The sequence below is a fragment of the Chenopodium quinoa genome, unplaced genomic scaffold (assembly GCF_001683475.1).
Source record: "Chenopodium quinoa cultivar QQ74 unplaced genomic scaffold, ASM168347v1, whole genome shotgun sequence".
In the NCBI taxonomy this organism is placed as follows: Eukaryota; Viridiplantae; Streptophyta; class Magnoliopsida; order Caryophyllales; family Amaranthaceae; genus Chenopodium; species Chenopodium quinoa.
The window spans coordinates 3,860,700-3,884,786 of record NW_018743252.1 but is presented as its reverse complement, the minus strand read 5'-3'; the positions used below and the strand labels follow the sequence as shown (position 1 = coordinate 3,884,786).

The following is a 24,087-nucleotide window of genomic DNA, read 5'->3' as shown; positions in this document are numbered from 1 at the left end:
TTGACCCGCTTTGACTTTTACACTATTCACCACACCTCATTTGACCGTCTTTTGTGAATATAATGTAAGGAAAAACATATTCATGTGAGATCTTTTTATATTCGTCTCAATAAGTAATATCATAATATATAACTTTTATATTTCTTATTTATAGAGAATTAAAGTTATTGATTCTTAAAATTTTGCATTGGCAAGCGTGATAAAAGAAACAGGTCAAGTAAAAAAGAACATAGGAAGTATATTATATTAAATAATATAGATTACATGTGGGTATAGTCGTATAGGAGATGATTTTACTTATGTAGCTTCCCCAAATCGAGTCGTCTCTCGCAAAACAAGTGGACCACAAGCATTTTTCTTTGACTCCACTTCAATCTATTGCTCCTTCTTTATTAACTTTCACATTGGTTTTCTTAAAAAAAAATTTAAACAATTAAAAAAAAAAAACCTTTCACATTGGTTCATGTGATGCCATTTTCATCCAAAAGCTTGCTCTTGTTTTGTATCTCAAAGAGGAAAGGAACTCACATTATTAATTGTGTTTGCACGAGGTATGGATTTCATCTAATTTTTCTTTTGGAATGTTATTTTCGAATTATGGTTTTCATACTCGTATTTATCTACAGTAGTATTTTTTATAATGCTGATGATTGTGTGTGACTATGATCACTTAATTGGTGGTGAAAACATGTGTGTGATTTTTAGAGCTGGGGGTGGTTCTTACAGCTCCTTGCCAATGACCTAGGCACATATATGATGGATTCGGGTACACTATGATGTCTGACTAGCAAAAAGGACACCTTAAAGCTGTGTCAAAAGTGTGGCCTAGGCAGAAACAAGGTGTTGTGCAAGACATGTTTACTGCAATTTCAGAAGTAAGTTTGGAGGTGGGTTTTTGTATTGAAAAGGTTTTTGGAGAGTGGCTAAAAGTACAACTGAGAATGAATTTAAGGAAAACATGGACAAATTCAAGGTTCCAGATGCTGATGCAGGGAACGATTTGATGAACTGGAACTATGAAAAATGGGTAAGGGCTTTCTACACTGGTCAATCACAATGTGATAGTGTAGACAACAACATAAATGAGGTTTTTAATGCCTACATCCTCTCATCTAGAAACAAACCCATTATAACCATGCTTGAAGACATTAGGGAGGGTCTTATGGAGAGAATACATAAAAAAAAAAAAAGGTTTCATGATGAAGAAAGAAACAAACATATGCCCTAGAATACAGAAGAGGCTTGAGAGGGAAAAGGTTGATGCTAGAGGATGGGTGGCATTTTGGGATGACAACTTCTCCTATGAATTCAGAGAGGGGAGGACTCAATCCAAGTATGTTGTGAGCTTGTTAGACAGAACATGTAACTGCAATGCATGGCAGTTTAGTGGGGTTCCATGCCACCATGTAGTGACAGAGCTCCTAAGTCATATGTTTCCCATTGGTTTAGTAAGGAAACATACTTGAAAGCTTATGAGTTTCCTTTAGAGCCCTTAAATGGACCTAATGAGTGGCCACAGTCAATGGAAACATCCATAGAACCCCTTGTAATTAAAGTTCTGAAAAATAGGAGAGTTACAAAGAGAAGGCCATTTGTTGGGGAAGCAGAGGGTATTAAAGTCACAAGGGCAGGACAACCTCACAAATGCCATATGTGTGGATTAACAAGTCACAACAACAAAAATAAACATGTAGAATACACAGGCATCATCAAGCACCCTCGTCTGAAGGACGGTCCAATAATCAAACTAGCACATACTAAACTACACAACAATCTGAAAGTAATGTACCAATGCATCACAGAGGTGTAGGAGTATACACCTATCCTAATGGCCATCAAAGACAAGCACAGTTACATAACTACATTCACCATTGCAATAATTAGACAATATTATATATATATATATATGTATATATATATACATATATATATATATATATACATATATATATATATATACACATATATATATATATATACACACACACACACACATATATATATATATTATTAATTATATTTTTTTTGCTTCAGCTATTACATGTTCAAGGTGGGAATACCTGTGAAACAACTATTGCAAGACCATTTCAAAACAATTAGTGAACACAAAATAATTTTATAAGTTCAATATGTAGAACTTCCTATATAAATATTCAAGTGGCTTGCTGTGCCTTATTTTTTTGGTCAAAGGATGGTGTATTAAATTTTTTTAAGGCAACAATAGTCATTTAGAAATTGAAGTACATTGTGTATTTGTGCAAATTAAAGCTGGGCACGCGCCAGGGTGGCCCGCGTGCCGCCCGGCACGGCCCGCCCTTCGACGCAGCACGGCACGGCCAGACCCCACGTCCGGCACGGCACGACCATCGAATTTCGTGCCACGGACAACATCCTGATTTTCCAGGCACGGCCCGGCACGAGCACGACCGTGGCCCGGCACGTGGCACGCTGTGAAGCACGGCACGCAAGCACGGCCCGCCAGAGCCCGCGTGCCTGCTGTTAATAACGGCTATATTACCGTTTTACAACAGCCATTAACGGCTAGTTAACGACTATATTTTAGCCAAATTGCTCCCCAAAATTTCTATAAATACCCACCTCCATTCACTTCCCAAATCACAAAATCACAATCTCTTCTTCTAATCTCTTATATTCTCTAATAATTCTCTTAAATTCTCTAATTATTTTCTTAATATCGAAAAAAATTAAAAAGTTCGTAATCGTAATTAGTGGAGCGTTGAAGCACGGTTGTAAGATCTAAACTAATCTTTAATTTATTATTTTTTTTATTGTTATTATTAGAATAATCTTGTTTAATTATTATTGTTGTTAATTGTTTTTGTTATTGTTATAATTGTTGTTATTAATTATTATTATTGTTACAATTATTGTTATTATTTATTATTGTTGTTATTGTTATTGTTATAATTGTTGTTATTAATTATTATTATTGTTATTTTTATTGTTAAAATTGTTGTTATTAATTATTATTATTGTTAATCGGTTTTTATTAAAAATCTAATTGTTAATTATGGCATCGAACAACCCATCATCTAGGGGGAAAGGCCGACTTGGCCGTAGTAGTAGTTCTAGGGAATCACCTAATACAACGAGCCCCCAAATTCCGAGTCCAACCAACGACCCCGGTTACTTCCCCCCGGGCTTTGAGCCATTTAGGCATGATGGTACTTCCGGTTTTCAACCCTATAATATGTCGGGATTTCCACCACCAAACCAATTTCAACCACCACAGCAATTCCCACAATTCGGTCAATTCCCACCTAATTATTTTGGTGATCAACAAAACTATTATTCTAGCCAAAGTAGACAAGAAGATACCCAAATTCCCTCCGGTTCTACCCCTTCAACTACTACTAACCCAAACACACATCATGAATGGTTAACCGAAACTGAGATGCTACTTTTGAAAAACCGAAAGAGTGATGTATGGCGTTATTTCTTCCTAAATAAACCCCAAACACATGCAAAATGTAAAACATGTAATAGTGTATTCTCAGCACTATCCAAATCCGGGAAGGGACACTTAAGTAGACACATGAGAACTTGTGCACAACCAGCTAGTGATCCAACCCAGCCAAAAAATTTCCCAGTACCATCCACACGGCTTTACCTACAATTATGAGAGGGGTAGGGATGAACTAGGGAAAATGATAGTACACGCCGAACAACCTATTCTTTTCTCGGAAAGTGACCCGTTTAACACTTACATTAACAAAGCACTACAACCCCAACATAAAAGAATCTCTAGGAAAATCGTTCGTTCCGCCGCCATGAAAAACTTCCTAGAGTACAAATTGCGGTTACAAGCCGAACTGAGTAACCTTAACTGTAGAGTGCCTTTGACAGCCGATTCTTGGGATAGTGGTTATAAATATCACTATTTATGTGTGACTTGCCATTGGGTAGATGATCAATGGTTGTTAAAAAAAGAATAATACCTTTCAAAATGCTGGAATACCCACACACCGGCATTAACATTGCTCACCATTTAATGCAAGCAATAGACGAATACAACCTTGGAGATAAAATGATGTCTATGACTTTTGACAATGCAACTTCTATGACATACACAGCTAATCTTGTCAAACAAAACTTAACCGATGTAATATTAGACGGTGATGCTCTTCATACTAGATGTGTTTGCCATGTACTTAACTTATGTGTACAGGATGGAGTTCGGGCAATTGGCCCATACTACAACAAAATCAGAGATGCTATTATGTCTATTAATAGCTCAAACATGAGGTACCAAGAATGGAAGAATTTTCTAAGACAACAAAAGATAAGGGCAATAAAAATCAAAACCGATTGCCCAACTAGGTGGAATTCCACCTATGACATGTTAACCAAGGCAATTGAGTACAAGAATCCGTTAACAATATTTTACAACCAAAAATTTCCACAAACTGCTTTATATGATGATGATTGGTATAACTGTGAAAGATATATGCAATTTTTACAGTTATTATATAACATGACGTATTGTTTTTCTTCTGTTTACAATCCTTGTGCTCAAAACTTTCTTTCTAATGCATGTTTACTCGCCCAACTTTTCGCTAATCATCGCAGCCAAAGTGATTATGATCAGTATCTTCCAGCAATGGAAACAAAGTGGCGTAAATATTATAGTGGAATTCCTTTGATTTATATTTTTGCATCTATATTAGATCCTAGGCAAAAGTATGAAAACACATTTATGTTAGTTGACATTTATTTTCAATGCATGAATCTTGACGATGATGTAGAAACCTATAAGACTCATGTGAAGGATCAGTTTTTTGCTTTATATAGAGTCTATGAAATCAAATATGGCACCGTTCCTCGCTCAAGCCCTTCCCAGACATCCAAAAACGTAAGTAAGAAGGCCAAACATTTATTTTCACAAGCTACTAACTTGATTTCAAGGTTTTCAGGTGATTCATCAATCAGGAGAACGCAAACCGACGTCTCGGAGTTGCAGATGTACCTGAGTTACGACTTCACCAAAGGCATGGACGACGATGAGATAAACAACCTCGACCTCCTTGCATGGTGGAAACAACAAAGCGGGAAACATCCAACTTTGGCGGCAATGGCACAAGACATTCTTGGTATCCAAGTCTCCTCTGTTGCCTCCGAACGAGCTTTCAGCGCATCCGAAAGGGTTCTGGACGATAGAAGAACAAGTCTAAAACCCGAAACACTAGAAATGTGCGTGTGTTTCAAAGATTGGTTGGATGCGGAAAATCGCTCACAAGACTGTTCTTACGAGGACAACGATGAAGGAACCTCCGCTTTCGACCGTTCGGGTTCGGCTAGTTCCCAATCTATCCAACTAGCTGATGAAGCCGAAGCCGACGACGAAGATGAAGACGAGCAACAAGAAGAATAGACAATTTTTGTATATTATACGATTTTAATCATTATCGTTTATCAATATTATCATTATCCAATTTTCATTGTTATCATTGTACAATTTTCTCAACTCAAGTAATAATAATATGAAGTATGCATTATTCACATCCAAACTCCAGTTTGCCTTTTTTCCCCGTTTGTTATAATTTGTATATTAATATAACAAAAAGAAAATTATACCAATTAATAATACAAAAAAATATTTAATAAATCATAAACATTGAATTTTAAAGTAATAGTATAAACTAAATATATAAATATAACTATTGAATATAAAAAATAATAAAACATACATGTTCAACTTAATTTATTTTATAACTTACAATTTTATATCTTATAACTTATAACTTATAAGTTATAAGTTATAATTATAATTTTATAACTTATAAGTTATAAACTTATAAATTTATAACTTATAAAAGTTATAAGTTATAATTATAATTTTATAAATTATACGTTATAACTTATAAGTTATAATTATAATTTTATAATTTATAAGTTATTAACCATTAACAAAATATAAATAAATAAAAAATATTATTTACACAAGGCCAGCCCGCCAGGCCAACACGAAGGCTGGCACGGCACAAGCCCGCCAGGCACGAGGGCCTTGCCAGGCCGTGGGCTGGCCTTTGAAATTGGTCGGCACAGCACGACACGAAAACCTGGGCACGCCCAGCACGGCCCGCCGGCGACCGTGGCCCGCCAGGCACGGCTCGCGGCGGCCCGGCACGGCACGATGCCCAGGTTTAGTGCTAATTCATGCTCAAACGACTATTTTTTATAACTGAAGGTAAGTTGCATTTATTAATTTTCCGTTTTTTTATATTATTTTATATTTTTTAGGAAAATGATAAACGTAGGCCTTAGGGCTATGTATAAGATGCTAAAAAAGGAAATATTAAAAATAAAGTAACATTAACTACATCGATCTCCACATAATTTTGTCATGAATTTCTAACTTATTTTCATTTTAAGAAGTATATTTAATGCTTATATATAGCTCTAAGGGCTACATATATCACTATCCTTTTTTTATTTTTTATTATTATGTATGGTTAACAGTGGGTTAGATCATGGTTACTTGGCCGGATTTCTAACCTTAGTACGTAAAGGGTGGAAAAAAAAAGGAGTACCTAAAGGGTGAAAAATGTGAAAACTTAGTACTCTTTTATATGCTTAACTCTATATCAGTCGTTCATGATTAGCTCCACCTTACATTTTTCTGAATTTTTACTTATATTTCGTGCCTGTTGTTTCGGGGTTTTCTGATGTCCTGCGGGAGAGTTACAATTCCGAGACTGGAACCGGACGCTTGTACCTGCAAAACAAACGGATGCTCCGGATGATTGGAGATCCGCCTCCGACGGTCAAGTTAGTACTTGATTAAGGAGTAATTAATGCGGAAATTAAAGTGATTGGGTCTCTCTAGGTGAGAGTGTTTAATGTGTGTAATCTGCGTAATCTCCCTTAATGAGGATTAAGGGAGGTATTTATAACCTCGGGAAACGTGCCAATCTAGGTTTAGGTTAACCTTGGGCTGATTGGGCTTCCCACGGAAGTTATGCCTAGGTGACCGGTTATCCCAGGTGTCATGGGAAGGACACGTGTCGTGTCGTAATTGGTCCATAGTGGACGGATCATTGCTTGACACGTGGCAGGCTCCTATTGGCCCATGTGACGGACACATGGCGAAACCTGATTGGTCCACTTGTCAGATGGTGATTGGTGGGGAAAAATCCCCTAATCATTTGCCCCTCACAGGTGGCATGTGACTGGTCACGTGTTACCTGTGACAGGTATCGCCCTGTAACAGGCGACGACCTGCTACAGGTGTCACTCGGCGAGAGGCCGAGAGATTCTCCCGCCAAAATTTTGAATTTTGGAAGTGACCCTTCGCCTTCTCACTTCGCCTATATAAACGAGTGTTGACTTCGGTCATTTTCACACTTGAAAACTTTGTGAGAGAACATTCGGACCCCTAAACTTGCTCTGACATTTTGGACCCTTTCTGCCTACCGCCTGCTCTGACAAGCCGACTGCAAAGGGTTTTCAGAACTTCATCAATCGTCACTCGTTCAGGTAACCGTCGGTTCTCTTACTCTTAATTTTCTCTATACTTTATTCTTTTTTAAATGGCACCACGGAAGCACACGACACGACCTAGGTTAGTGATCAGCCGGTCACCGGGGACGGCTGAATCTAGGACTAGGAGTGCCGCCTGCCCTTTTCTAGACCCATCTTTGCCCTTTATACAAAGTCCGACTGTATCTGTGTCTATGCAGAGCATGATGGCCAGAACAAAAAAGACTGCCAGGATCTCAAACTCAGACGGCTCCTCCCACAGGGTGCCGATTAGTGAAACATCTGACCAGGCGCCAGATGTGGAAATGAAACAAAGCGGCTTGAAAGCCGGCAGTTCTGAGGGAGGAGTCAAAGTGACCCCTTCCCATTTTACAGTTGACAATTCTACATTCTCTCCTGCTCCTTTTAAAGGAGAGGAGGCGGGCCCCTCCGGGAGAGGGGAGGAGTCGTCCTCTTCGGACTCTTCAGAGGACGATTCCGAGTATAGCTCTTCTGGCCATGCTTCTCTGGACACAGAAGAGAAAAACAGTCGCCTGCAAGAGGCGAGGCTTTCTCACGCAGTTGAGAAGGGGGACGATTGGGCGGAGCCATCCGCCTCTCAACGAGAGCAAAATACCCCCTACTACTGCACGGCACCTCAGGGCCGGATCACAGCCATGCAAGAGAAAGTGGAGAGATTTATCGCAAACCACACAATGGGCCCCGGCTTTTTAGTGTTCGTGCCGGATCCAGAAGACACAGTCGTCTGGCCGGCTGGTACTAGTTATGATAGCGCCTGCTTTGGCTGCTACGAGGCGGCCATCAAGGCTGGGGTGCGCTTCCCACTACATCCGGCTGTTCAGCGGATCTTGGATGGGTATGAGTTGGGGTTATGGCAGTTAGCCACGAACTCCTGGGTCAACGTACTCGGCTATGTGGCCGGGTGCGAACTGCACGGGGTGGAGCCGAACTTCGAGGCTTTCGCCCACATGAACTACCTCAGTCGGACCCCTAAGGCAGGCGATACCGACTGGTATCAATTGACGAGCCACAGGGGCTACCTCATGACGAGATGTAAAGCAAACAAATGGAAGGACTGGCGGAGCACCTTCCTTATCATTGAGAGTTCAGACTCTACGACGAGTACTTTTTGGCCGCCTGTGGCCTCAACAGTCGGTCCTCAAGAGGTAGTCGGCTTGTCGAATACTCTGATGTTCCGTGCATTTTTGTTATAACTTTTATTAACTTTGCTGTTTGTTTTTGCAGCGGACGCCATGAGCAAAATTACCGCCTCCAAGACTGCGGCGGCCATGTTGCGGGCCTCCATCATGCAACAAGCTTCAACCGACTCCCCCAAGAAGGGGGCACCCTTGGTGGGCTTCGAACCTTTCACCCTTTTTTTTGGAGTTGTGTTTATGCATATACTGACTTTTTTCTTCTTTTTTAGACGGGCGCTCCAAGAGCTTCTTCTTCCCAACAGCCGAACCCCAAGGCCCGGAGGACGACTGTTGCGAGCTCTTCTGGTTCTGCCAGGAAACATGCGGCGGCTAAGAAACAGCCGGCCACTTCTTCTAAAACTCCAGCTGGGCCGCCTAGAAGTATGAAGTTGTCCTTGTAAATTTTAGACTTGCTCCCTTTTTACTAGGTCTAATCCGTTTGTTTATGCTTGATGCAGCCGGCCCTCAGGAGCCTGACTTGGTCGAGGTGGTTAAGTCTATGATCAAGGTCGTTCCTCCATCTGAAAGGGAGGCGGTCAGGGGTGTCGGCACCCTTGACCTAGACGGGATTGCAGGGGTCCTTGCTGAGGTATACTTAGCATATTTTTGAGTATTTGAATTCCAGGACGCCTGTTTTCTTTTTGTTTGGAAACTGACGCCTGTTCCCCTTTTTACTTAGGCCCTGCTCCGGGTGAACGGCCTTCGCAAGCCGCTTGACCGGAAGAACAAAGAGGTAAAGGCTGCAAAAGCTATGGCCGCCTCTGACTGTGATAAGGCAATGTTTCAAATTGCCCAAAATGAAGTTCTGACCATTGATATTCTTTATTATCAGGCGCAGGCTACCGCCGCTATCCGGGCTCAGTTAGAGGCGGCCCAGAAGAGGAATAGCGAGCTGGAGGCGACCATCAACAACCTCAAGGCCAAGCTGAGACCTCTTCGCCAAAAGATGTCCTCATACGAAACCTTGGAGAAATCCTTGGCGAGCGTAAAGGTACGCCTGGTGACCCAGGAGAAGAGTCTTACTCAGGAGCTCTCGGAAAAGGCCGAGCAAGAAAAGAAAGAGCTGGTCCGGGAGATGACGGAAGACTGCTCAAATCCAGCGCATGACTTGGGGCCGCCACTTCCCCAACGCTGACTTTGTCTCATGGGAAAAAACGTACCGCCAGTGTTCTGATAGATATAATCAAGAGATCCTGGCGGCTGCTGAGGAAGAGGCGTTGGAGGAGGAGGAGCAGCCGGTAGTGGCGCTTGTACCGCTTGGGGGTAATGCATCAAAGAAGGATGCAGCTGAAGCCGAGTCCAGCAAGAAGAGTGCTGACCAGGCGGCAGCTGCTAATATTGAAGATTTGCCCCCTTCTTAAGCTTTATGTCTTCTTTCCACGGCCTGCGTGCCGTTTGTTTGTATTTACCCGGCCAGGGGGCCGGGGCTCTAAATATTTTGTCGGTCTTTGATGACCGGCTTCTTTTTAATGAATTTTTTTTTGTTTTGCTTCAAATTTGTTTAAGTATTGAATATTCTGATATCCAATTGTACAGTATACCGACTGTTTTACATGGCCGATAGTTGCAAACAGGTACGGATAGTTAGTCACGCCGCCTATGCCCCTGGACGACTGGTTGTCTGTTTCCAGGCTAGACGATCAGTCGGCCATTTATCCAATCGGTATTCGAACCATTTTAAAGACTAGATCCCCTTTAGACAGGCGGTCCTGTCATTTATAAAATTTAACCAAGTAGGAAAGTTGTTTCCTACTTGTCATGCTTTTAGGCTAGAGACTTTAGGCCGTCTAGGCCGACTGTTTCCCGCCATATTAAATCTAGTGTGAACAGGTGCTGTATGAACACCTTTTTAGTTTCATACTAAAATTTTTAAGGAGTGACCAAGTAAACATGATTGTTACCTAGTCGCCAAGTAACTGAGTAGTAGAGGTATCAAGCGGTGGGTACCGGTTGTTCCCCTTTATTCGCCAATGTTTGTTGGCTTTTAACTCATAGGTTGTTAACTTAGCAAGAGTAGTGGTTGAGAGCCCCTGTTTGCTAAAAACAGGCGGACGACTCATACCTTTTAGGCTCCATACTAAGTTTGAGAGAGTGACTATGAGTTAACTTTGGTGTTACTCAGTCGCCGTCACTCCTGCTTGAGTAGTAAAGGTACCAGGCGGCGGAGGCCGGCTGAACCTTTTGATTCGCCAATGTTTGTTGGCTATTAACTCAAGATGTACCCCCTGCATTTATCCCAAGTAATACAGGCGGTCATCTGACTCAGATGCCAACTGCTACCACTGGTTTGGTTAGTGATAGAGTTATCCTTGTCTCAAAAACGGCTACGTGGTTGCCCTTGGGGACAGTCGTATAGGTGTCGTGTAATTAGTTTATAGAGCAATGTTCCACCCAAAAGGGAGCTGCTCTCTGCGACGAATTTCATCCGGAGGGATGCCGCCGGACGCCTGCTATGATGTTGGGACAGGTCGTATTAGTTTAAAGATTAGATCAGTTGGCTTGGCGCCTGGACTGATCATTCGGCTTGTGGAATTGGTTAGTTCTTGGTGAACGTAGGTGCTAAGTAAGAGGAGGGTAGCCGATAAGAATAAAAATTAAACATGGAGAGTAGCCGACTGTTTGTCAGTAGGCATGCCCCTCTTAGGTAAAAATGAAAACTGAGTATGGAGAGTAGCCGACTTTTTGTTAGTAGGCGTGCCCCTCTTAGTACAAAATTGAATATTAAGTATGCAAACTTTTATTAAGTAGCTCTTGATTATTTACATCATTCAAAAGAAATATTTCTTAAGATTATCTACATTCCAAGTTCGAGGCAACGGTCGTCCGTCTGGTGTTTCCAGCCGGTAGGTACCGTCCCTGACCTCTTCACAGATTCGGTAGGGTCCTTCCCAGTTGGGAGTTAGTTTGCCAGACTCATTAGCCCTACCAACTGCTTCCATTTTTCTAAGTACAAAGTCCCCCACTTTGAGTGGACGCCTGTGTACTTTTTTGTTGTATGATCTAGTCATTCTCAGGCGGTAAATTTCATGGCGCAAGAGAGCATTGCCCCTCCTTTCAGGAAGTGAATCTAATGCCAGGCGCATGGCTTCCCAGTTTGCCTCTTCGTCATATAGCATTACTCGAAGAGTCGGCTCGTAGTGTTCTATTGGAAGAACAGCTTCCGCACCATAAGTTAGGAGGAATGGAGTTTCTCCAGTCGTCCCTTTTTCAGTCGTCATAATGGCCCAGAGAACATGTGGTAATTCATCCGCCCATAGGCCGCCTGCTCGTTCAATCTTTTTCTTGAGACCGTCTGAGATTATTTTATTAAAGGCTTCTACCTGGCCGTTTGCTTGTGGACGGCCGACAGATGCAAAGTAGTGTGCAATTCCTTGGTCACCCAACCAGCTTTTGAGAACAAGCGTCTCAAATTGGGGACCATTATCAAAAACCATAGACATGGGAACCCCGAACCGAGTGATGACATTTTTCCAGATGAATGAAATTACATCCTTCGTCTTGATTCCCTTTACAGCATCCGCCTCCACCCATTTAGTGAAGTAGTCGACTGCAACAAGTATGTACCTCCTTCCGCCTATAGCAGGCGTATAGGGACCCAGAATATCTATGCCCCACTTAGCAAACGGTAGTGGGCTATGAATGGTAGTGAGGTCAGTAGCCGGACGGTGAATTAGTTTGCCAAACCTTTGGCACTTGTCACATTTTTTCACCATCTCCATAGCATCTGCTTCTAAAGTAGGCCAAAAGTAGCCCTGCCGCCTTGCCCGTTGAGCAAGCGTCCTACCGCCTATATGGGAAGCACAGTAACCAGAGTGAAGATCGTCTAGTATCTCTCGCCCCTTTTCTGGAGTAACACACATTAAGAAGGGTTGAAGGTACCCCCTTTTGTGAAGTTCTCCCTTTATTATTTCAAAACTGGTTGCTCGTTTTTTCAGTGCTGCCGTCTGTTGATGATCATCCGGCAGGGTACCCTTTGTCAGATATGCCCTGATTGGATCCATCCAGGTTGAGCTTCTGTCTAAGATTCCAATAGGTTCTTCCTCAATGCTTCTCCTCTCCATTACTTCCCAAAAAACAGTTCGAGGAGTATCACAGGAGGCGGATGATGCTAATTTTGAAAGTGCATCCGCCTGGTTGTTTTCTGATCTCGGCACTTGGGTCAGACGAAAATCTTCAAGGGATCCGACCGCCTATCGTAACGCCTGTAAATACTTGATTATGGCCGGATGGGTTGCTTCGTATTCGCCATTGTACTGACTCACTATCAATTGTGAATCGGAACAGGCGTCTATTTTTCTTGCCCCTGCCGCCTTGCACATGCGGATTCCGGCTAGTAAAGCTTCATATTCTGCCTCATTGTTTGAGGCCTGAAAACTGAAGCGTAGAGCATACTCGTACATGTCGCCCTCTGACATATGACGCCTGCTCCACAACCATTTGAAGTAGAGCTTCCATCCACATATACCTTCCAGACTTGGTCTGGAACTTGAGAGTCAGGAGGACGAGTCATCTCAACAATAAAGTCAGCAAAGGCTTGCCCCTTCACTGCTTTTCTAGGCTCGAAGGTAACTTCGAGGCTCTGTATTTCTATGGCCCATTTGATCATTCGGCCTGACGACTCCATGATGGTCAGTGGCCGCTTGATAGGTTGGTCTGTATACACGACGACTGCATGTGCCAAAAAGTAGGGCTTCAATTTTTTAACAGCCATGAAGAGTGCAAGACCAAATTTCTCCACTAAGGGATACCTCAACTCGGCATTTTTCAGTACATGACTGACAAAGTAGACCGGGAGCTGACAGTCGTCTCTTTCAGCAAGGAGAACAGCGCTTAACTCATGATCAGAGACGGCCAGGTACATGTAGAGTACTTCTTTGGGCAAAGGGCTGACCAGCCTCGGCAAGGAATGCAAGTGAACATTCAATTTCTGGAAGGCCGCCTCAGCATCCGGCCCCCATTCAAACCTTGCCTTTTTCTTAATTTCCTGGAAAAAGTATAGGCATTTGTCGCCTGATCGGCTTAGAAATCTTCCCAAGGCCGCCAGACAACCTGTTAACTTCTGAACCTCTCGGATGGTACGAGGCGACTGCATGTCGATGACCGACTGCACCTTCTCAGGGTTCGCCTCTATTCCTCTCTGATTGATAAGGAATCCGAGAAATTTCCCAGACTCAACTCCAAAGACACATTTCTTGGGATTGAGCATGACATGGTGCCGCCTGAGTGTGGCGAAAGTTTCTCGGAGGTCCGACAGATGATCTTTCTGAAGTTTAGACTTGACAATCATATCATCAATATATGCCTCGACATTTCTCCTAATCTGATCAAAGAACACAGTGTTTATCATTCGCTGGAAAGTGGCCGGGGCATTCTTAAGACCAAACGACATGACCGTGTAAACCCACTCGTCCCACTGGGTGGACGACTCCTCCTCCAAACCCTACTAAAGGGTGGGATGCCGGATGTATGCAATCAGTCTGATATTTTAGTTTCGGCAGACATTTGCTACTGATGAGATCTGAGGAGCTTCCGGTATCTATGAGGATTCGGCCAACTCTCTGGTTGGCCACTTTACATTCAATAACGATAGGGTCATCATGCGGCCCTCTTACCCCTCCTAGATCTTCTTCAGTGATGACAATCTCAGGAAATGAATATTTGGAGGGTCGTTCTTGGTGAACGGAATTTACATCTAACCGTCTGATATTGTCTTTGTTGCCCCTAATAGTGGGGCCGCCTCCTGAGAAGCCGCCTGCAATGGTGTAGACGACTGCATCATCTGTATCGGAATTGTCGGCCTGTTGATTCTTTTTGGCCGACTGCTTTTTCGAGGAAGTGTTCCCCGTAGATTTCTTGACATAAGTGTCAAGATCACCTTGCTCAGCCAGGCGGTCCAGATACCGCATGAGATTGATGCATTCATTGGTGTGATGACCAACATCTTCATGATAATCACAGAATTTTTCTTGGTTCCGGTTGTTTGCAGAACCCTTCATGGGGACCGGCTTCTCAATTGAGATCCGTCCCTTGATTTCCTTTAGGATAAATTGGCTATCCTTGTTAAACGCATACTTTGGGGAGTATGGTTTGAATTCTTTTTTCTTTTCTGGGCCGGCTGTTTAGAGGAATCAGCCGCCCAGACCTCTTTTCTCTTCTCGTCTTTGTTTGACGACTGTTTCTGTCGTCCTTCTCTTTTGTCGGACCTTCTCCCGTCTGACTGTTTTACCGTACTACAAAGGTCAGTCGCCTGTATATAAGCTTCCGCTTCAATCAAGGCCTCTTGAAGAGTCGCCACCCTCTTTCGGACCAAATCAAATTTGAAGGTCGACCCGTCTTTGAGACCTCTGAAAAAGTCAGTATAGGCTACTTCATCCGGTAACCCTTGAATCTGTATTCTCATTAGGTTAAACCACCTGATGTAAGAACGAAGCCCCTCCTTCTCGCCCTGCTGAATTGTTCCTAAATCAAGGGTCGTCTTCTTCGCAGGGATGTTCATGGCGAAGTTGGAGGTGAATAAGTAAGCAAGCGTCTTGAAGTTATTTACACAACCAGTCGGCAGGTTGTCGAACCATTGTTGTGCGATTCCTTTGAGAGTCGCTGGGAAACACTTGCACCAAGTGGGATCATCCAACCCTTGAAGGTACATCAGGTTGGTGAATGTCATTTGATGGTCTTCTGGGTTAGTAGTGCCGTCATAGGCGCCTACTAATACATTTTTCACTTTGACCGGCTGAGCGGCTTCAGTAATTTCTTTGGAGAAGGCCGACGGCTGTTCACCAAGTCTAAGCAACCGTAGCTGCCAGTCCATAGGTTGGACATTTTTTGCTGCATGTCCACCAAACGGAGGTGGCTGTAAAAAATACTGTTGTTGCGGTACAAACGGTAAGTTTGGTACCGCCTGGTCGCTATGAAAGCCGGACTGATGGGAGGTGCCGCCTGACTGACTCTCATGATACGACTGAGTATGCCTCATCGAGGTATTTCGCAGACTGTCTTGGAAGTTTGAAGTAGAGGCCGACTCTGACAATCGGTCACTCTTCTTCTGCTCTAGCAGTAGCCGAGCGTCTGTGTATGTTTTCCTCGACCCGTCCGCCTGAATATGACGAACAGGTTTCCTATTTCCTAGAGTAGGAAAACGGTATTTTGTGAAATCAAGGGCAGGTGGCTCCCACTTCCTAGATTTAGGATGAGGGGTCGCCTCTCGCCCTTGAACTGGCTTCCTCTTCCGTGAAGTGGAGGGTTTCTTAGCCGACTGCTCCTTGTCCAGAGCAGGCGGCTTCTTGTTGATCAACTCTTGAATTTCTCCCTTGAAGTCCCTCATGAAGGTCATGAGTTCGTTCCTTGTGATGGGAGCAGACCCATCAGTCGGCTGCTGCCGAACAGGCGGTGCGCCTGCTGGCTCGCTTCCAGTTTGAAGATGTTCCCGTTCCCTCCTTTCGGTATGACGGGTACGTCGGGCCCTTAGGGTCCCGTCTGAAGCTGTGTGAGTTTCAACTTCAAATTCATTCTCAGTATCGTGGTCCGACTGAACTAGAGGGTCGTCCAGGGGACGTCTCTCTTCAGGAGCCGGTACACGTGGATGCCATCTCAGAAGTACTCTCCCCACAGACGGCGCCAAGATGTTTCGGGGTTTTCTGATGTCCTGCGGGAGAGTTACAATTCCGAGACTGGAACCGGACGCCTGTACCTACAAAACAAACGGATGCTCCGGATGATTGGAGATCCGCCTCCGACGGTCAAGTTAGTACTTGATTAAGGAGTAATTAATGCGGAAATTAAAGTGATTGGGTCTCTCTAGGTGAGAGAGTTTAATGTGTGTAATCTGCGTAATCTCCCTTAATGAGGATTAAGGGAGGTATTTATAACCTCGGGAAACGTGTCAATCTAGGTTTAGGTTAACCTTGGGCTGATTGGGCTTCCCACGGAAGTTATGCCTAGGTGACCGGTTATCCTAGGTGTCATGGGAAGGACACGTGTCGTGTCGTAATTGGTCCATAGTGGACGGATCATTGCTTGACACGTGGCAGGCTCCTATTGGCCCATGTGACGGACACATGGCGGAACCTGATTGGTCCACTTGTCAGATGGTGATTGGTGGGGAAAAATCCCCTAATCACCTGTACTCGCATTGATCTGACTCACACCATCAACACCCAACATCAACATCTAATGCCATTTGTAAATAGCTGAGTACAAAGCAAATTGGGTTCAACCTCCTCTCATTAAGAATTTTATCACCACTAAAAACTAAACTTACCCAAGGGGGTGAACAATTTTGCAGCTCAACTGAAGGGACATATCTAAAAGCTCAAAAGTTTGGAATAAAGGGCCAGCTACATCGGCAACTGTCAAGAAGTGAATACAAATTACTGCCAATCGCAAACTCCAGAAATGTTCACTTGAATACATGACTCTAATTATAAACTCCGTATAACCATATCAGTCAGCATCCATCTCTTCCAGTGCAGCAGTTGCGGCAGATTTGGCTTCTTGTAGAAGATTTTCAGGAACCTGCCATCCAACAGGGAAAAGAATGATAAATGAGCAAATATTACTCCGTAGACAGAAAACAATTAACGATGAACATCTTGGATATACAAGAGCGAAATAATCTACTGCTGATCTATGAAACCATAAAACACACTATAGGTTTACAACAAAAATAAGGGAATGAACATCCTTGTTTCCCTGGTTGAATAATTCGAATTTTCTGCAAGTCCCTATTCACCACTTTTGGCATTTATTAATGTCTCAAAGCTTAATATCCTGATTAATCAACCCCTCCCCCCCAAGTTTCTCAGAATTCCTCAAAAATCAATACAACCTGCACCACCACGGCACTACCATAAAACCAATTCTAGCCCCACCGTCAGAGTTGAAACTATCAGCCATACAACTTCACCATCAGTTCTATTTTCTACCCTCACCACAGGAGCTACTAAACAATAATTACTAAGAATCACCTCCACCTGTGCAAAATTCTGAGTACTTGATAAACCATCCAACACCCAGCCCAGTACCATACCAGCCCTCACTGTAAGGACTCCACAAACCTCAGTACAGGAATCAGACCGCCAAACACCATAATAACTAACCAAGAGCAGCTAACCATAAAAACCAGAACATCCATGATTTTTGGCATTAATAGCAGCGCAGGTGGGAGGATGATAATGCCCATAATGGTAAGGAATAGGTAGAGGATGAAAGTTGTGATGAAGGATAACTGATGCTTGGGGGTGATTCACAGATAATTATTCCCAGTTCCTACATCAACGAAACAACATAAACCCTTAATCTGATTCCTTTCCATCCTCTCCCTTTGATGATTACTTTTCGGTTCTTTCTTTCCTTTCAGTCAATAAAAACCTTTTTCCATCTTGACCATAAAAAACTTTAGAACAGTAAATGAAAGCACAAAAACTGAACCATGTAATTTTAGCAGTATAGGATCATATGGCTCATAAAATATCCAAAAGGTGTTGACAAATAGGTGGTTTGTCAAGATACTTTTCTTTGACAGATTTCACATAAAATGACGAATTTCATATAAAAACAAGGACATTTGGTGGGCTTATAAATGTATTTGAGTTGAGTTACACAAAATTTTAAGCTTCAAGAAAAATAACCTATATATAAGTCTAATCCATGGCTCTACATGACAAGGTGCAATGCCAAATAAGGACAGTACAAGAGATTACCTTTTGATGCTCGCGTTTTGACTCATCACAAATCCAACTCATCTCCAATTCAAAAGCTTTGTCTTTTGCTTCATCGTGAACCTTGTATATGCTGGATTTGCAAACAAGTGTGAGAATGCAATCATGATCCCAGCAGGCAATCATAACACTTTAGCAAACTTCATTTTAAACACACGGATGAGATAGCAGAAAAATATATACAAACTATTCCAAGTGACCCTTCATAAGATTTCCAGTTAACAGTTCCCATCTTCTATGATGAGCTACTTATCAAAAGTAAAAAAGATACAAAGCTACCCAATATCAAAAGTGGGATTTTATCAATCAAGAAAAAAGTTGTGGTATCAATGATCAATCATGGTAGACGAAAAACAATGCAAAAGTAGGGGCTAAACATTTAAAACGTGGTAAGACCAGTTGAAGGTAGGGACATTTTCGAATTAAAACTCATTTACTTTAACATCTTAATTTTTCAGATTTGAAATAACAAACCAAGTTCTTTCTCATTTAAAAATGAAGCCCGCTGCTATTTTGAATATTAATGAAAAAAACTATTTCTTTCCATTTCCTACTCTTTGGAAAAGTGCTACATCATTTCCATATCCTAAACCTTTGATATGCTACACAATTCTGCATAATGCCTTTTAGAACAGCCAAGATATAAAGCATCCAAATGGCCAGGTAAGGCTCATAGAGAAGATCAACTTGATCATGAGCTCCAGTAATCTCCAATGATAATATAAGTCAATATTAGTTATCTATTAAGGCTTTAGGTGTATCAGCAAAAAGAGGGCATCACACAGCTTCCATAAACCAACTTTAATGTGCAAAAGCCAGACACTATCTCTAATTTACTAATTAACAAGCCATAATTGTCAATTGAGTTGATTGAATTAAATTGTTAAAATGATATATGATTCAACATAAATGTTCTAAGAGATATCTTTATGATTACTTTTAAAAGATCATCTTTTTAAAATAAGTGGTTGTTTATCATGAAAAATATTCTCCATCAATGTTTGCCTACAAAGGCACATGTGAACAATTACATTTGGAAAGAGGAGAGCATTCAAATTAATACTCCCTCTGTTTTTCTAAGTGCCCTAGTTTGACCGACACATATAACAAAGCAAAACTTGACCAATATCTTAAATCATCAATAGATTATAAAAAGTTGTTATATGGAAACTATACATTGAAACAACTCTAACAAGCACCCACATGACTGTTTAATCTTATGTATAATACACAAACATTGGTCAAAGTCAGTGGTGAATGTAAATAGTAAAAAAGTCAAACTGAACACTTAAAATATGGAGCATACAAGAAGAAAGGACAGCATCAAGACCCCTAAAAGATGCATGGGACACCATCTCCATCAACTATAGTCCATATGCACAGAAAAATAGCTCTCCAACTGCCAAAAACTCACTAGTGTAGTATTTTTCAGAACAATTAAATTGCAAAACAATATCTTCATTATAAAAGAAGGCAAAAAATAATGAGGAAAATATAAAACCATAAGGAATTTGTTCCATAAGAAAAAGGCACATACATCTTGGCTACTTCAATGATCCCTTCTCTACAGGTCATTTCAGAGAGCTTCAACTTCTCGATTTCCCTGAGATGTAATAAATCTAAAGATCTCAATTTTAATATAATAACAAAGTAAGATTACAGAAGATGCATTACATATAACAGAATATGGATAATATAATTACATAGGAAGAATAATTAGTTACTAAAAAAAAAAAAAATAGTTACTTATAGCATAAGAAAATTATTCAGAAAAAAAAAAAGGCATTAATCATTATCTCCACTCAAACGCAACCCAAATCAAACAACCACATTTTTCTGCAATTTGACAATCAATAATGCATTTAAGGTGGGGTGGAGGGGGGAGTAAAAAACTAGTCACAGTATTCAATAGGAGGCCCTTATTAGGAAAATCTAGAGCATGAAGGTCCAGCTTACGTTTTAGCAGCTTGTTTCCCCTTTCCAATAGCAGCGCCAAAATATCTCTGCGTCAAAATATAGTAAGATGAGTTTAAGCATAGAGCTAGCAGAGCAATTACAAAATAAAAGTGTAAATTTAACTCTAAAAATGCAAAAGAAAGTGGAAGCATAAACCTGTTAACTTACATATGAAATTCCAGAAGGCTCAACCATATATAATTGAGGTCCATCTCTGTCATAACCTCCAAGAATGACTCCACATCCAAAAGGTCTGCACCACGAATCATCAAAGATCACTAACAAGACTTAAACATATGTAGGGGCAAAAAATTCATAGTGATTTAAATTATGGCATATTCTATAGCACCTGAGCCACCAATAGAGTGTGCATAAATGCACATAGCTAGCAACGCGGTCAGCAAGTTCCTTCACCGGGACAGCTTCACCATAGGTACTACAGAAGAGTATTTTCCAGAGTTAGCTTTCATGAAAATAGCAAGCAAATTGTAAATATGTTACCCAAGTGGGGGTTATTGTGGAAATGGTGGTGGTGGTGCTAGGGAGAGGGGAGCAGTGGTGGCTAGGTAAAGGTCAGGGAGGGGGACTGCTAGTGGTGTAAGTAGGGGAAGGGGACTATAAAAGGAGAAAGAGAATAGAATTGGAGGGGAATAATAATAAAATAAAATAATTTAAAGTATAATTTGGGGAGCAAAATATCATGTGCCACATAGCGGTGGTGACCAACTTTTGAGGTTAATACAATTTTGCTAGCATAAACATACATAGTCATAGTTACCTCAAACTAATAAATAAACAGCTACTCCATCGCCACTAATTAAAATTACTCGGTTACTTTTTCAGGTTACCAAATATCAACAGCTAATGTATGAGGCTACCTTTGTGAATTTCACAAGATAAATTACTAAAGCCAAACTACAGCTTACAAACTACCAAAAGACAGTTAAAAATTACTAGGCCGAATGAGTATATGATCACATAAGACATAGGCATAAGCACGTATCATTACCAACCTCTCATAATTTGTAGCTTCTGACTTAGCACGAGCAACTATTTGCCTTCCATCTGCTGCTAATCCAGCAACTGCCTGTTATACAAACAAAGAAATGGCAAGTTTGGAAGGGTGAGAAAATGCAAATACACACAACTGGGAGAAAAAAACAATAACAAATAGACATATACACATAATGAAAATGGAAAAAGGTGCTAAGAATTAGATTAGTTACATAGTCTAATAACCCACACAGTCAGATAGCAAAAAAAGAAACATTGCTAAAGAACCAAAGAAGTGAAAGTAATCCTTGAAAGAGATATCAGGCCATGAACAAAGTCAACAAATGAAAGCAAAATATAGAACTTAAAAAACCTCACATGCTAGGAATTGTGTACCCCATCTTTTGCTTTAATCTACCTTTTATTCAACACACTTAAATCTCATCCATCATTTTTTTTTTTTTTTTTTTTTTGTGTGTGGGGGGGGGGGGGGAGGGGGATAAAAAAAACCAACATTAAAAAATAATAAAATCTTCAAAATCCTTTCCCTGTCATCAAAAGCTCATCAGATTCTAAACATCATTTCATCTGCAAGATCTTCATACCTTTGTGCCTTTTGCTATACTCCTCCCTCTATCCCCCCTTTTACCCACCCACTCTGAATAAATCACCACAACAACAAAAACTGGCCAATGTAAAAGTATGGATCCAACAGTGAATTTTGATGTTGTCAAGTACTCAAGTTACCTAACCTACACACATAGATAATCTCTAATAACCCTAAAAATTAAAACCCATAATACTATCAGTAAACTAGTTAGCTATGGACCAAGCACTAGGCCAAAATCACAAAGAGTACAAAGACATCAATTGAGAACAAGTGAGGTTGGTGAGATGTACAGTCTAGTAAGAGGAGAGAGAGAGAGGAATCTTTAATCCCATCTCTATAAATCACAACTACTGCTAAATATTTTGTACAAACCCCTTAAGTACAGCACCACTATATCAAACCTTTAAATTGAATTTCATTTTATGCAGAATATAAATTGGATAGTTCAGCATATAAGTAGAAAGAGAGACGTTTTGGGACGGACTAACATAAAAATCTTATTTTCTCAAGGTCTGATCATCAGCAAGTTCACTAACTCTTTCCTAAAGATTCAGACAATCATATCAAACAACCAAAGATATTGCCTTTTAAAAACCCATATAATTTTGCCTCTTCTAGGCCATCAACTGGCACTGTTACCTAGTCTCTTTCCCCAAATTGCATCAAGTATACAGCTGCTACTCCAGCCACCAAATACATTTCTCTTTGTTCCTTATAAGACTAACACTAAAAGATTGTCCAATGCCCCTACACTAGAGCATATGATAAACGAAGTAAAGAAATTTGAACAGCCAACGAAGCACAGATTACAGAATCATTTGGCTTCACTCACTGTTATTGTGTCTGCAGAAACAAAATGAAAAACCACTCCCTCCTTATGTATAATAAATCTCGGTCCTCCTTACTAAAACCTTACGCCTCCCATGGGTATCATATACCCTCGACTCCATAACTCATTATCACCACCCAGGCAGCCTTAACTTCACTATCATCCCAAAACTATCAGTATCGCCACATAACCTAACAGCCAAAATGATCCTTCCCACTTCCACGTAACGAAACGAACAAGAGATACAAAACCAAACCAGCCAATGAAACAAGCTCGATAACACCTCAAAACCAAATAATGGCACTCCGTAACTAAGTAATCAAAGACAAACTTAAAGGTTTCATACTCTCAGGTTTAATAAACTAGCTGGAAATAACAAGGCAAAGAGAGTTGAAATGCAATTAATCCTCCACATTAACAGATTCCATTCCAATTCCTAATTTTAGTTCAAAAACAGTACAAAAAGGGATAGAAAATACCATTCCAGAGTGACGATGAACTGAATGAATTCGTCGATTCGAACCCGGTAACATCATCTTCGACTGTATAAGCTTCTCCACACCCTAAATTCAATATAATTCACAAATTCAAATCAAAATCAAATTCAAAATCAAAATATCAACCAATTAAAACCCTAAAAACAATAATTAATCTCGACTTAAACATTAAAAAAGGTAAATTACCAAAACAATTCCATCCTTGCATTTGATGCCAACAACAGTACCGCTGTTATCGACAGCCTTAGCAGCGTACTCGATCTGGAAAACTCGACCATCGGGTGAGAAAGTAGTGACCGAGAGGTCGTAGCCTGTTCCGATGCTGCTCATTTTCGCTTTGCTTTGCTTTGCTTTTTCTCTCTCCTCTAATTTTGGTTTGGTTGTGTTTGTGTGAGTGTATTTTTGCTGCTTTGTGCTACAAAGTTATAAAGGCGGACTTAGAAAATGTAGAAAAGCAGGTGATTTCGTAGAGAGCAAGATAGAGATATGTGTTTCGTTTTCAATGTAAAGAGCAAGGGCCAAGGGGGGAGACACAAATTGGTGCGCCTCACGGACTCTCCTTGCGAGTTGTTATTTTGGACCACGTCACACAATTAAAAAGTGACAATCGGGTTGTCTGGATAAAGTTTTAAGTTAGTCTAATTTTTATTTATTACAGGTTTGATTTGAGTTGAGTCATTTTTATATACTACGTATTAATTGTCAGGTCGGTTTGAGTCGGGTTGACTTGGGTCGTGTTTGTTTAAAATTTGGGTGAAGTATTTTCGACCATTGTTCAGGCTTTGGTACA

At 41.1% G+C, this 24,087-nt stretch overlaps 1 protein-coding gene across 1 annotated transcript; it reads right to left on the bottom strand.

Annotated features, from left to right (window-relative positions):
* Window positions 1-16,887: 16,887 nt before the first annotated feature.
* Window positions 16,888-23,772, bottom strand: LOC110735039 (proteasome subunit alpha type-3). Its single transcript, XM_021915158.1, has 9 exons — window positions 23,484-23,772; window positions 23,280-23,363; window positions 21,382-21,455; window positions 20,718-20,804; window positions 20,537-20,621; window positions 20,369-20,415; window positions 19,950-20,015; window positions 18,395-18,485; window positions 16,888-17,207 (listed from the first exon to the last, which is right to left on the bottom strand). The coding sequence occupies exons 1-9, from the start codon at window positions 23,625-23,627 to the stop codon at window positions 17,136-17,138; spliced, it is 750 nt and encodes a 249-aa protein (XP_021770850.1). The 5' UTR covers window positions 23,628-23,772; the 3' UTR covers window positions 16,888-17,135.
* Between the last annotated feature and the right edge of the window lie 315 nt (window positions 23,773-24,087).

Coding starts and splice junctions, on each gene's coding strand:
- LOC110735039 (XM_021915158.1), bottom strand. CDS start 23,627: ATGAGCAGCATCGGAACAGGCTACGACCTCTCGGTCACTACTTTCTCA. Junction 20,622..20,717: donor ACACTCTATTGGTGGCTCAG/GTGCTATAGAAT, acceptor TTCGTGGTGCAG/ACCTTTTGGATGTGGAGTCA. Junction 20,416..20,536: donor AGCCTTCTGGAATTTCATAT/GTAAGTTAACAG, acceptor ATTTTGACGCAG/AGATATTTTGGCGCTGCTAT.